Source organism: Columba livia, chromosome 3, assembly GCF_036013475.1.
Source record: "Columba livia isolate bColLiv1 breed racing homer chromosome 3, bColLiv1.pat.W.v2, whole genome shotgun sequence".
Lineage (NCBI taxonomy): Eukaryota > Metazoa > Chordata > Aves > Columbiformes > Columbidae > Columba > Columba livia.
The window spans coordinates 26,352,311-26,367,973 of record NC_088604.1 but is presented as its reverse complement, the minus strand read 5'-3'; the positions used below and the strand labels follow the sequence as shown (position 1 = coordinate 26,367,973).

At 37.6% G+C, this 15,663-nt stretch overlaps 1 protein-coding gene across 1 annotated transcript in view; it reads left to right on the top strand.

Moving 5' to 3' along the window:
- BMP5 (bone morphogenetic protein 5) overlaps positions 1-14,201 on the top strand; it is a 58,331-nt gene extending 44,130 nt beyond the window's left edge. Inside the window, exons 5-7 of the mRNA XM_005506767.3 lie at positions 6,076-6,152; positions 8,019-8,129; positions 11,803-14,201. Coding sequence (XP_005506824.1) covers positions 6,076-6,152; positions 8,019-8,129; positions 11,803-11,952 — 338 coding nt within the window. The 3' untranslated portion in view covers positions 11,953-14,201. The remainder of the gene's footprint in view (positions 1-6,075; positions 6,153-8,018; positions 8,130-11,802) is intronic.
- Positions 14,202-15,663: the final 1,462 nt, after the last annotated feature.

Sequence of the window (15,663 nt, the reverse complement as noted above, 5' to 3'; positions counted from 1 at the left end):
GCCAGAGGTTATGTAGGCAGACCCAGATAGGTATGCTGCCATTTATACGTCACAGGCTTTTGTAATACCTCTCTCTGCACGTTGATCCAAACATTTCTACAGTCATGCCTTCCTTCTCCCCTTGCTTTTTTCTCCTTCCTGTTCTTTTGTGTGTTTTTTTGTTTTGTGTGGGGTTTTTTTTGTTGTTGTTGTTTTGTTGTTTTTGTTTTATTCTCTTTCTCCTTCCCTTTGCCATGGCCTTTTGTCATCTTACTTTTGTTTTCTTTTTTTCTAAGTTCTTGGACTTCAGTGATAACCTTTATTGTATTCTCAGTACGTCAAAAAAAAAGCATCTCTAGGCAACTCAGTTCTTCCCTTCCAGTGGACAATACATTTTTAAAATTATTAATGAAGATATACACAAACACAACATGAAGAAAGTAAAATCTCTAAGTGTTGGTTATTATAAGAGCCATGCAAATGATGACAGATTTAGGTTCAGCTTTGTTGCTAAGATCTTCAAGAGAAGATGACCCCAATGCAGTGCAAAGATAAGAGAGAATTAAACTTAACGGTACTTCACTCTGCATTTCCTGTATCTTATTGGTTGGTGTTGCACTAATTAATCAAAAACACAGTACATTGTGATAGTACATATAGGCATGTCTATATGTCCTTATTTCCCTTGCAAAAAAAAAAAAAAAACAAACCCTCATTAAATTTCTTATAAATATATTTTCTTCCTTCCACAGCTCTTTCTGCTATGTAGGTGTTTGGACCCCAACTGCAGTCTCCGAATAGCAGCAAAACAATGTTTTTTCAGTCACAGCAGTCTATGGGTTTGATTCTTGACAGAATAAGCATATGGACCTTGAAGCTACAGTATGTGTAATTGGATACTTGGCACCAGATCTTATTATGAATGTCACATTTGATACTTATATGAAATGTTACATTACATATAACATTTGTCTTATATGAAAGAATTCAAGGAAGGAATACAGATTTGTTCAAGTCTCCCTTTCTTCGAACGTGTGTGGGCTAGATGGTTTGCAGATACATGCCCGCATATGGAACTCAGACCAGCATATCAGGTGTTCTGGTGGGACTGCTCATCCACCCCTGCCTAACCTGTATTCAAATGATTCATAGCATCGAGACAATGAAGACATCTATGTGATGTCTTACATATTTATTATTCAGCCTGTCTGCTTTAACTGTAGGGACTTCTGCTTTGTTCTGGTGCTAAACCTTCTGTACATATTCTTAAATAGGAAAATGTCATGACTGAGAGAAAACTGGCAAAAGCACAATCTTCAGTTTTCTTTTGTTTGCCCACTTTGGTACTACCAAAAACTGGATTGTGACTTTCCTGATTTTCTCATATGCACATCTTTCCCATGTGTTTCAGTCACAGCTTTTTTGCAAAGTGACTTGCATTTTATATGACTGAATTTTAAATCCCCAGTAGCTGAAACAGAAGAGTTCAATATTTGCCTCCTATGAGCACTGATATTAGTCAAAATCAGTATATAGATCCTTGCGAAGACTGATCAGTGAAACACAGTTCATTTTTTTTTCCAGGTTCCTTTACTTTCCACTAACTCCACTTTACTTCTTAAGTGTGTGCAGAACACACTAGATTATTACAGACAACTCAGCACAAAGTATAACTAAAAGATTCTGGTTTTTTAAAGGCATATCGATTTTTTAAAACTTGTGATGTCTTAGGATAGCCTGCCTTGTTTCCAGTGGCTAATCCAGAAAGACATAGGACTCTCATAGGATGTGGGTATCTATTTTGATCCTATATGCCCTGTGGCAACTGAGAGTATTTGAGATGGCAGCAGATAACTACCTACCTCTGGAGAACACTGGGAATCAGCCCATGAAGGGCTAGGAAAATACTGTAAGAATGAAGGTAGTGTTCATCATTAAAAAGTGATGAGGCTTTGGGGTATTATAGCTTAGAAAGTCTAACTTAACATCCCTAGTGGTACTAGAACAAGTTAGTACTGCGAGAGGATATATTTTGACTTGTGCACAGGTTTTGAGACAGTTTCAGGAGACGTGTTGGGTTTGGGGTCCAGCTATATTCAAGAAAAAGTGGCTACATAGCCTATTTAAAAAAAAAAAAAAGCAGATTTGAAGAGCATGTTACCAATAACAGTAAAATTTGGGTGGGTAATTTGAATGACATCTCATTGAGCCTCTTCTGGATCTGATCCAGTCCAACGTTTTATCGGTAATTTGGATGATTGATCACTCCTCCCAGATCTGGTGAACTTGCAGAGAGCACACTCTGTTCTATTGTCCAAGTTACTAACAAAGACTTCAGTCACTATTGGCACCAGTACTGATCCTTTAGAGGTATCCCTAGTAACCAGCTGCCAGCTGGACTTTGTACTGCTGATCACAACCCTTTCAGCCCAGCAGATCAGCCAAATTTCCACTCATTATGTTCTTTACCTATCCAAACCATATCTGACCAATTTGGCTATAAGAAAACAATAGGAGACCATATCAAAAACCTTCCTAAAAGTAAAGTGAACAACACCCGGTGCTTTTCGCAAGCCCACAAAACTAGTCAGCTCATTACAGAAAACAATTAGGTCAGTTAAGCACAGTTTGGTGTAGTAAATCCATGCTGGCTGTTACAAAACACCTTCTTGTTCTTTGTGTGCCTGGACATGGCTTCCAGGAGGATTTGTTGTATAGAATTTCCAGAAACTGAGGTTAAGCTGATTGTCCTTCTTGAAGACGGTTGTGATATTTTCCATTTTTGAATCATCGGAAATATCCTCCAGTCACTATTAATAAGCAAAAATGGTAGGGAGTGACTTTGCAACGACGTTGATGTTGTGGTTTAACTCCAGCCAGCAACTAAACACCATGCAGCCACTCGCTCACTCCCTAGATGAGAGGGAGTACTCAGAAGATTGAAAGTGAGAAAACTTGTGGGTTGAGGTAATGGCAGTTTTATAGGTAAAGCAAAAGCCTTGCACACATGCAAAGCAAAACAAGGAATTCATTCACTGCCTTCCATCAGTGGGCAGGTGTTCAGTCATCTCCAGGAAAGCAGGACTCCATCAAGACAAAGAAGGCACCAAGTATCTTAATCTGTTCTGAGTCTTTGCAACTAGGCTCTCTGCCTTGCTGAACGATGAATTTGTATTTTTCTTAGTTTTTCTTTTTGCTGTGAATGTACCTATAAAACTCCTTGCTGACCTTCACATCCCTCACAATTTTCAACTCCAGCTAAACTTTGGCTTTCTTAATATCCATCCCTGCGTGCTCAAGCAATGTGTCTATATTATTGCTGTATAACTCATCCGAATCCCACAGTACTTTTACTTCCAATTGAATTCAAACTCAGTCAAGAGTTTCTTATTCAGCCACTGTGATTTTATGCCACATCTGCTTGACCGTTTGGACGTGAGAGTGGACTTACCTTATGCTTCTCTCAAAGTTTGCTCTGGAAGACCAGCCAGCTCTCATGGTCTCCTTTGCCCTCCAAGCCAGTCTCCCATGAGTTCATGTGAAGAACATTTCTGACCAAGCTGAAACCTATTCTCCTGAAGTCTAGGGTTGCAATGCTGTTGTCGATCTTGGTCATCTCTCAGAACCTGCTAACTCCACAATATCATGGTTGCTGCAGACAAATCATACTGTAGTTCTTATCAGCATCCTCACCCCTAACCTATTCTTTAGTCATTGATTTGCATAAATACAATATAAACATAAGGTGACCAGGCAATACATATATATACATTAAAAAATACATATACATATACATACACATATACATATACATAAATATATATATAAATATGTGAAGTCAATCATTTGACAGTGTGGTTTTGCTGCAAAACTCCTGTTCTGGGAATACTGCTAGAAAATAATCTGGGAAATGTAGGAAATAGTTTACTTGGCACTGTGTTCAGTTTTGGCCATCACATCTTCAGAAAGACACAGAGAAACTGAAGAGAAACAAGAGGATAAATGATAGCACAGATCAGGACAGCTGACAAGAAATAGTTGGTAAATTTGCAGAAAAGCTCTTTTAAGCCAGATATTTGGAAGAGTTTTCTACTAAAATAGGGGATAGATAACACTACAATGTGTTATCTCATAGACTGTAGAACTCTCTCTCTCTTAATTTTCTAGGAATTTTTAAATAGAGACCTTCCCATGTGTCACGTCCTGCCCTCAGGCATGAGTGGGGGGAGAAGTGACTCAGGTTCATGGGTCCCCCCCAGTTGGAAAACACTACACACAGTACTTAAGGTCCATAAACAAAAGGCTTTTATTTTGCAGCTGAGCCCAAATGGTATATGATTCGGTGGCAGAAGGATTTACGATATGGTAGGTTCAATCAGTAGAAATTAAAAGTTTGTGGCATATGCAGGGCTGAAAATCTTATATTACTATGCTACATATAAAACAGTAAGCAAAAAGGTAGAAGTATGGAAAAGAAAGAAAAGAGAGAGAAAGATTTCACCATCCTTGTAGCTCTGTTTTATGTGTGATGGAGTTCACAGTCTTGGATCCAGCAATGTGTGGCATCCTCTGGTGTTTTGTTCAGTTCACGTGGTGAGACTGGTGGGCAGAGTGGTCCTCACAATGGTGGGTGGGCGTCATCAGTGCTTGCACAGCATGGGCCTTTATAGCCCTCTGGGTTGCCTGCTTGCATAACTTTTGGTCTTTTGTGGAGGTGTTATTGTGAGAGAGAGAAAAGTCGTGGGGGGAAGGGATGATTGTGAAAGATCAACAAGTCTCGGGCCATGTTGAAGGGTCTCAGCTTTTCCCTTTGTGCCATGTTGGGCATATCAGAAGGTGAAGCTGTGTGCCCTCTGTCATGTCCCCCACCTCCTGCATCAGCCAGCCTGCCTGGGCTGTGGCTTGTTAGCTTGTCGTTGATATGTAAATTGCAGTTCACCCTATACTGAATATATCATCTCCTGTGGCTGGATGAACTGGTTTTGCCATGGTGTTTCGGATATTATCTTTATCAGTACATGACACCATCCCAACCTTAAGTCTCTTAATTAAAAAAAAAAAATGTTCCTAAAAAAAATGCTGTTCACAAAATTGAAGATTTTTTTTATTTTTCCATGTCTTGTTTGTTTCTTAGTTTGTTTTTCTTATCTTGAGCTTCAACTGAGAGTGGGGTTCTGTTTGTTGGGGTTTGGTTTAGTTTGTTTTTGTTTTTTTCCTTTCGGAATGATTATTTTTGTCAAAAAAAGACACTTCAGCATTTTTTAAATGGAATCAGAGGAGACAGCCTGTCCTCTCTGCTCCATTACATGCCTCACTGACGGCATTACTAGAGTAGCACTAAAAACCAACGCTGGGGTGCTAATGTGGTGAAGGCATGACCCCCTTCCCTTCCTTTCCTTTTACTCAGGAGCAGTAAGGAACAGGCACTTCATTTTCTCAAGGATTAAGATTATTCTGGAGAAGCATGTATGAAAGGCTTTGCGTGTCCTCTGACAGTACAGAGACATTCAGGCTTTTAAAAAGCATCTGTTAGTCTACTTGTTTACATTAGTGTTACCAAATGGAGAACAGTAAGTGGTGAATATTTCCAGAAAATACGGTAACAAATGAAAGAGTAAAAATAAGTTAATGCTTAAATAACAGACTTGGAAATTCCGTTGTTTCAGGACAATTTTTTTCATTGCTAATTTATCTTTACAATTGGACTACTTTCTTTACCTGGCAACTAAACCTGTGCCAACATATAGATGACTTCCCCACCTCTTCTATCAAGATCTGACTTGTCCTCTTTTGATTATCTGTCTACATATTATCAGAGGTTTTATCTAGCTAGCCAGCAAACAGGTATCTTGTAAACCCATTTTCCCTAATGCTGAATGCATCATTTTGTCTGTGCACACAAATTGTATCGGGCTGGCACTGCTGAATCTGAATTTCCTATTTTATACTGCCCTTGTGACTACCCCTAGGAATATAAATGACAGTGTGCTTGTTCCTTTCCTTTGTACAGTTTGGTCAGGAGCTCAAAAATACCTAAATCTTGTTGGTTCTAACAATGCTTCTAAGCAATTTTTTATCATCATTTTCTTCCTTTAGATTATAACACAAGCGAGCAAAAGCAAGCATGTAAGAAACATGAACTTTACGTGAGTTTCCGAGACTTAGGATGGCAGGTATGGTTATAAATGCTGTTTCCTATAAATTCTAATTAGGGCAATCTATTTTACAGTCCCTTATTATTTACAGTCTATTTTCCTCATGGTAATTAATATTTCACTGAAGAGAGATAAATTCTTTAAGTGCATTTTGCAATGAATATCTATCTATATCACTTTATCTTTTTTGACTGCTGTTCTTTCAAAGATTTTGCATAAATTAATAGCTTTGCAATCTTGATTCATTCCCATAAAGATAAATCTGAACTATTACTCAAGATGTGATCAGGTCTGCTGTAAATGAAACCAAAATCCCCACACTGAGCAATGGAACTTTTGAAATTTGCACTTGAATTCTCCTTCATTCAGTGCTGTCTGCTGCAGGTCAGAAAGGTTTCACTGGGGTAGGGTCCATAAGGAATTAGTTCACTGCTTAGGGGTCTTTATAACACCGTATCTAAGTTTATATCATTTCTAGGAAAAACTTGTCCTGCCATACAGTAACAAAAAAAAAGAAGTTACTTGTAGTAAAAGGTTGTAAAGAGAGAGGCAGGGCTTTAAGAGAAAAGAAAATAGAAATCAACCTAGGGGTTCTTTTTTCCAGAAAGCAAAGAGCTCTCTAAAATGAAAGAAAAAGAAGGCTATCAGCAACCTATAACCTAGACATATTGCATATGTAGGTAAGAACTCAAAGATGGCTGGCTGTGCATTTCACATTTCTCTGAATGATTTAAAAACAATTCTCCATGAGCAGAACAAGTCTATGAAGAGTAAAAGTGTGCTATCTCTTTAGTGACAGCTCATCCTTTACAAATGTAGCTTTCTCATATGGCCTCATTATTCTGCCTGACTTTTTGTAGTATGTTTATCCTCACAGCAGCCTGAAGAAGTAGGCGGAGACTGTTCTCCCAAGTCTGCAGAGCATAATCACCCTGTGCATGGCCACAGAGCAGGCTTGTGGTATTGCCTTGAACTCAGGCTACTGAACAAGTGAAGTATTGTCTCTCTGCAGATCACAGATTTTTCCAGGTATCACCAGTTTTTTCATTTTTTGAAACAGTAAATTCTGATATGCCCCAAGATGTGAAAGGCTCTCAGATCAGTCTTTCAAGTTGGCCACAGAGAAAAGAAAATCTATTTTTTTCACCAAAAAAATACTTGAAGAATTCAAAGTTTTGGTTGGTAAGCCAAAGCTGCAACATATGATATTGAGTCAGTGAAATACACAGCCAAATGAGACAAAAAGAAATAAAATGCAAGAAGTAGGTACTTTATCCTCTCTGCCCTTCCCACAACACCTCCATTACCTTTGCCTGTTGAAGGAAGAATGCAGCAAACTAAACACATATCTTTCATTAACATTTTAAAATATTTTCCCTCTTGTGGTGTTTTCCCCATGCAGTGTTGCCAGAAATACTCAAAATGACTTATTCAGTGACATTTCAATGGGTAATCTCTAGCAACCCTCAGTCTCACACAATAATATAATTATTAGTATTGAGAATGCTGAAGAAAGAGGATGCATTTGAATTCGTTTTGTTGCAACAAGAAGTGCTCAAGATTTTTAACCTAGGAAGAAAAGTGTTCTGACAAACATATTTGGACCTTTAATTTGCCTCACAGCTTCATTAGTTTGTATTCAGTGCATATTTCTAAGTTTAATTTCATTTTAGTCTGAATTTTGCATGAACAAAACAAATACTTCCTTTTTTTTTGGCAAAGAAAATGTAATTTAACATACCACATTCTGAAGTTCATTTTGTCCTTGGACAACTCATAGTTAGTTTGATATAGTTTTAAATGCTCTAAGTGAGAAAAAGAAAAACCAAAACAAACAAAACAACAACAAAACCAAACAAGTGTTTTCATTTGTTCTTGTTTTAGGATTGGATTATTGCACCAGAGGGCTATGCTGCATTTTACTGCGATGGAGAGTGTTCTTTCCCCCTCAATGCCCACATGAATGCAACAAACCATGCCATTGTTCAGACTCTGGTATGCCTCTGCCTATATTCTATTTGCCTATTTTGCAGTTGCAAGTGTCTTGGGACAGGGGCTGTATTTTCCTCTCTGTTCGCTACTATTGGATTTTGGTTATTTCTCTTTAAATGATAACCCATTTCAAAGACATTAATTGAAGATTATACTGGAGAGTGACTGGTGACCAGAGTGGTAGGTTTCCCTTCCATTTCAAGTGCAATAACACATGAGAAAACTGTGTTGTATTACTGGAGAATTGTGTAGACAGGAACCAAAGGGGCCCCCTGGTCCCACTTCCAAGAGCATTTTGCAGCTTATTGAAGCTCTGTGTTAACATCTACATGCTATACCTTCCAGAAATACTGACACTTGGCCACTCTGTGGACCTCTGTTGTCAACTGTTGGCAGAGATATTTAAACCGTAATTTAATGTGAAGCTTTGCAAGCAGATGCATTTACATCTAAGAAATTGTGTTCAGTCATGCCTGGCTAACAAATACAATCTATAAATAAGTGTGTTTGGATCTGTTGCTCTGCCTGGTACATGTAAAAGCGGATTTGCAGCCAGCTTTCTGCCTCTGCTAGTTCTTATGTTAGTCCTGTACATCAGCTGGAGCAGCCAAAAAGATGATCTTAGTTGAAGCAGCTGGCTGGGTCTCCTCTAGCCCAGCAGCACTCAGCTATGGTTTAGAAAACGTGGCATCTACAGAAATCAAGACCTTTAGGCTATGGCTAAGCGTAATGTTGTGGATCCAATATCTGGCCATAATTTTTCACTTGTGCCAGCTGAAGAATTGGCTCTGAGCAGCATCAGTATTAGCAGAATGATTAAGAAACAGAGGAATGAGAGATAATACACTAGGAGGGAGTAGGAGTATGAAATCAGAACAGGAAAGGGTTGCCATCACTAATTAGTTTCTGGAAAGGTCAAGGCACTAGGCTACAATTAGAGGAATACGGGTTTAAGGCTCCCTCTAATTTAAACTGATGATAGGAAAGTATCCTGACCATCAGACTGTGCTAATGAGTCTTTCCATGGACGGTGATAATTTTCTTTGATTTTTACATTAAAAAATCTGTGCCTGAAAAGAATTTACCCCTTCAGAAATGAGCGTAGCTATTTCCCTCCTGGGAAAACAAAACAAACAAACAACCTTAAGCCCACAAACAAACAAGCAAACAAACCCCACCAAACCAAAACCCCACACCAAAAAACCTCAGAAACAAACAAATAAAGTTTAATTGATTTCTGAAAGAGGGTAAATTCTGCTTGTGAAAATTGCCAGGTATTTCTTCATGAGATAGACATTTTTAAAACCTTAGCATGTACTGAAGCCTTTTCCTTTCCATTCAGCTTTTCATTTATTCACCTTCTCCAAGTACAGCCACCAGTGCAACATTATTTCTGTATACCAGAATTTGAGTCAGCAAGACTTAAAAAAGAAGGGAAAATGTCAGAGGCTGGAAATAAATAAAACTGTGGTAAGGGGTTCAGGTGAAAGGGAACTGCAAATGCCAGTTGGCAAAGAATGTAGCAACGTGCCTGGGAGACAATGAAGAACAGCATATATGCTGTCCTGAGCTAGAAAGAAATAGGTCAGCAAAGCAATAGTTTAGCATTATGCAAACATTGTCCAGAAAAGCTGCCAATATCATTGAGATCCCCAGGTTAGAGTTCCTTCCTATAATTATAGACTGTTACATAAGAAGTGGTCCAGTGCTATTTTCTCTTGTGTGTCTATCCTTTCCAAAAATTGTTAACTTCCCATTGTTCAGAAATTCATTTAGTTTGTCCTATTTTTTAAAATGGATACTTAAATTTTCCCTCTTTTTTATGGCCTTTTTGGAATTGTGTGTCTCCCTCTGCATGTACTACACATGCATTCAGTTGTGCAGCCAAAAAATCATGAGGCTAATTAAATTTTAACTGCACATAAATTAAATGAGATAACAGTAGTTGAATGCTTTCTGGTTTAAATTATGAAAAATTCAGATTTGCACAAGGTGTGCACATGGGGATGGCTTGGGAAACAATTATTCATACACCCCACCCTAATCCAAATGTAATCGTCTCCCAGCCATACTGATTACACCATTCTAAGAAAGCCCGGTCTTTGGATTGGGAAGTGACTGTTCCTTGGTACCCCTCCAAATTTACTGACTCATTTTTTTTCTTTTGTAACAAGAATAGGAGAAATGCTGGGCCAATACCTCTCTCCTTTTTCTGAGGCTGAACTTAGGCAGATAGATGATACAGATGCATATAAATACATTATAGAATGTCTTTAATGAATTATACAAGTTTTCTTCTCCCCTCTTGCTTCTCATCACTCTCTGAGCAGGTGTTGGAGCAGCATTGACCTCCTGGTCATGCAAGTCAGTGGATCAGCAGGTTCCAGGCTCAGTCTTGAAAAGGCTGTGAGCATCGCTGTCATGCGGGGCTAGCAGAGCCATGGAGCTCGCAGCTGGGGTGGCAGGGGCTGGTGGGGCCAGGAGTTACGGCAGGGCAAACATCTGCCTAGACGAGGCACAATCATTATTTTCTCCAGTGCTTTGCTATTCATTTGTTAAACTGTTTTTAAATGTGTGTCTAAACCCTTACGAAACTGCTACTTCAGGATTTATTATTGCTCATTTCAAAAGACCTTCTCATGGTAACAGTTATGTAAAAATCGTTTCCTGATAGTCTCTTCTCTGTTGTCTGGCAAAGGCTCTGGGTTTATATCACTGCAAGACAGATGACTCTAACAGTTTTACAAAGACTTAACATACAAATGAAACCTATTACTGCTGAAGTCTTCATCCATGCCTTAATAATCTCTTGCCCTCTCTATTACAACTCCCTCTTTTCTGGCCTTCCTAGTTTCCAAGTCTTCAACATGTGTAGAATATTACATCTAACCTTCTTTCAAGTACGAAGAACTTGTATATCCCCCATTTTCAGATATTTCCACTAGATCTTGTTCATTCTGGGATGCTGTTCAAAACTCTTTTCTTTCTCTTTAACCTTTCATTGACATATTTCAGCTTAGTGCACACAAAGCCTTTTCTGCCTCAGTCCTTTCCCCAGTCCCTCTCATCAGCTGGCACCCACCTTATGAATTGACTTAGACTTCAGTAGAAGTAGAATTGGATCCACAGATACCTAGATAAGACCTTAAGATACATTCATGCTGTCTAAGAACCTACATTGTATCATTTCATAGGCAGAAAACAGTTTCAGGATGAGCCTTTGCCTGCACAGCCTTTGCTGTCTGTGACAGACTTTCCTTCACACCAAGACCCTGACACAGGAAAGCACATTAGCACATGCTGGGGTCCCAATGGGACTCAGAACTTCAGCCTGTGCTTCATGTTAAGTGCTGTCCTCGGCAGAGATGGTACTAGCAATATGTTTAAGTGTTTTTCTGAGCAGCTGCCGAACTCCAACCCTTTTCTAAATTTCATCTGAAAACCAGCTTTCTCTCTTGGCCACTCTTCCTCATTTATCTCTGCATCTGCTGTTATTGTATATCTGCCCACACGATTGAAATCAGAGCAACTTTCTGGAGGTAAGCTGTGCTTTCAAGCTGCTAACAGAGGAAAATCTGCGAGCGCAGCACTCTCTGAATTGCAAAGACATGTTTTGCACTGACGTCCTTGTACCTCTCTGTTTGATATATGAGCTATGTATTTATCTGTCTTTCAGGTTCATTTGATGTTCCCTGATCATGTACCAAAGCCATGCTGTGCACCAACAAAACTGAACGCAATCTCCGTGCTCTACTTTGATGACAGTTCCAATGTTATTTTAAAAAAATACAGGAATATGGTCGTGCGTTCATGTGGCTGCCACTAGAATAAAAAAAAATAATCTAAAGCAGAGGATTTTATTTGCAATTGTAATAAAGTCAAGACATGAGCCCTGCTGATGAAAACACAGTCCTAAATTTATTCCATTTCATGTCATCTCTCATTTAAATGTACAGTATAATGTATATAGTAGCTTTTATTTATTTAAAAGTATATAGGTTTTTTTGTATGAGAAAAATTTCAAAATCATTTATGTTATGGGTCACCTTAATATGCAATAGAACTTCACAAACTAATTTTTCAATATACCATACTGGAATCTAATTCATCCCATTTCAATATTTTTAAGTAAAGCCTTTGTATAGACTTTTTTTAAAGCTAGAAACTCCAGAACTTCTGTAGCTGCTTCATATTGTTAAAGGAACTAAAATACATTTGGACTTATTGTGCCAATGAAAACTGTGGTGGGGTATCTATTTAGAAAAAGGCACAGGAAAAAACAAAACAAAACAAAACACAACCAACAACAACCACAAAAAAAAACAAAAAAACAACACAAAAAACAAACACTAAACAAAACTTCTTGGCTAAATAGATTTTTTCTTTTAGAAGTTCTGCTCCATTAGAAAAAGTGAAATGTTGAACAGTGTCTAAGTAAATAAATAGTAGGTAGAAAATAGAAGTGAAAAGATTTCACATAATTGTTGTAACTATTTTCTTTAGCAAGATGAGTGTAACTGCAGGAGTTATGTTACTTCTTGGCTTGTGGGCTGCAGAGCTTGCAAAAGGCTCAAAGCTTTGGGAATTCTGTGGAGACTGACTCTCACACCTATGACTTTCCAATTTAACACTAAAAATTGGACTACAACATTCTTACCTCAAATTATATCAGTCTATTGTCTATTAGACTGCTCTGGCAAATATTTTTATAATAACAGCATGAGGTGAAATCAAACAAACCAACCACACTAGCCAACTCATTGTATACACAAGTGATGATATACACAAAATACACAGAAGACAGGGTATGGACTGGCATCGATCTATTTAGCTTCCACTTTTGAACACGTTTTTTGAGTCTGCAAGGGAAGGCATGGGATGCAGCAGTTGTCACCTGTTTAATTGAAAATCTTGTCCCTTGATGGCAGCTGTTTTCAGACAAAGATGAAAACCAGCTTTTGTAGTGAGCCATTTGGTAATTTGCAGCCTACTTTCTCTCTCATCTGCTTTTCTATCAGTTGGAAATTGGTTTGAATCATGAGATGTAAGATTGGTTCTCTTTCCCTTTTTTTAGCATTAACTATCATAACTTTGAAAATTCTTAAATCCATATAAACGATTTTCGATCTCCCTAAATTTTTGGCCGCAAATGAAATCCTGTGGTTGTGAATTGCACAATTAATTACAGATTATAATTCTCACCACCACTACCTGTACGCTTATTCTGAATTTATCATATTTAATGTCTTTGGATATCCTGTTGTTTTAGTGTTATTGAAATGAGAAATAGAAACACTTTTTTCTCTTTACTACATGGCTAATTCTAATATATGCGTTTATCATGAATTGCCTTGATTAAAAATGGTTCATTTAAACAGTTCTCAGATTGTTGGTAGAAAATGAATAGGATATATCAGTTTCTCCTTAGACAGTCTATTCACATAAAAACTGTCTTTTCCTGTTATTTAAAGCATATTTCAGAAAACACAGATTGTTACAGACTGATAAAATTAGCATGTGTGTGTGACCGTATGTGTGCATGTAAATGTGCAACTCTCCTTTTACAGGAACTAATTTATTTTATCTTGCTGTTGGAGTAATACATACGTCATTTTTATACATACACTCAGTTTTTTAAACAAATTAACAGTTCTGAATTTGGTTTTGTGAACTTTTTCCCCTAATGCAACAGTTCCCTTTTACACTTGTATCTCTATTTTATACTGACATTACCTACATATCTACATGTAGTTGCAGTTCATGTACAAGGGTATATAGTGATATATGATGTCTCCAACTGAATTACCATTTTGGAACTGTTGAATTCCTGGGTTGCCTTCAAAAAATTTGCTGGTTTCTGTACAAGTTGCATAGGTGGATATGTTTTTCTGAACTCAATTTATTCTAAATGGAATTTGATGGAAACAAAATTTTGGGTACATTAAGTAATATATTTTTAAATAATGGTGTACCATTTTGAGAAAAAGAAACTGAAGATTATTGTTATATTATTCTTTAAAAGATGCTGTTGGAATATATTTCTATATTTTGAGACATAATAAACCTGTAATACTATTTTCTTCTGCTGTGATTTTGCTTCTGAGACACATGACAACCTAACACTGGCTTCATATATTCTTTTAAAGGTAAAAGCAAGAGGTCACCAATAGTTATGGACAGATTTTGTTGCAGTTCATTTTTAATACAGACATTTTGTAAAATTAATTTAATCACTTCTTAAGTTGCAGCTGTTGAGCCATCTACATTATTAATGAAAGCCATACCTCCAAATCTTAATACTCAAAATATACTAAGAAGTAGAAATAGTTTTAACAAATCTCCATAAAACTCTAACTGGTCATTCATCTTTTGAAAGGAAAGATAGAGCACTGGAACAGGCTACCCAGAGATGTTGTGGAGTCCCCTCTCTGGAGTCATTCAAAACCTGCCTGGATATGATCCTGTGCAACCTACTCTAGGTGAACCTGCTTTAGCAGGTGGGTTGGACTACACGATCTCCAGAGGTACCTTCCAACCCCAAACATTCTGTGTGGTTCTGTGATTCTGTGATTCTGTGACAGTGGCACTGCACCCTCTGCATGCTCTGGATAAGTGTATATATGTGTGTTTTCATCTAAAATTGTTCAGGTAAGTCCTTCTCTAGTAGTGCCAAATACAGGGGTTTTTGTTCTTTTGCTGATTCCTATAAAATACCTGTTATTTTTTACATATTTTTACATAAAACGTACATATGTATGATATATAATTAACATAATATATATGTCATTATATTAATTCATATTAAATATTTACCCCTATAAATAGCTATATCTATTTCTATAGTTATGAAGACCATTCCATTTTTGTTTAGAACATGAGAGTTTTATTCTTTTTAAAGTTGTTTAAGCTTCTGCATCCTTAAATCTGGAAAGTCTAAAAGGCTAAAACCAGGAAAACAGAATTAATATTACATTATGGGTCAGAGCTTCTAAGTCTCTAACTTACTCAATGTTAACACCATTGCTACACATTCTGGGCCAAAATAAATTATTTAGACAATATTACTAGTGACGACTTCTATGACTTAGGAACGTTCACCCTGTGGAAGTCAGAATTAGGAGTTGAATCATATTGCAGCAATGATTTCATGTCCTTTAAAAGAATGTAGCTCTCCAAACGTGGTTTTGATGTCCGAGACAAGGTGAACTTTGACTGTATGGGGCACTTTGAAGTTACCTGGTATGCTAAGCTGTGAACCCACTTAACAGTCTTACTTTGGTTAGACCACCTGATGGGCATCTCTCCTTTATCTGGATGCCCATTTCCATGAAGTGTTTATGGGGTCAAGATTTTCTGATTTTCACCCAAGGTTTCACGTTCATTAATTAGGGATCAGGGGTGGGAGACATTTGCTGATAGTCAAAAACATGCTTGTTCAGATTGCATTAGCCCTTTTTTGATATGAAATAAAGCTGAAAATTAAATTCATATGAAGCTGGCTGGTAGCTGATCACATAGCAACACACCCGATCAGTAC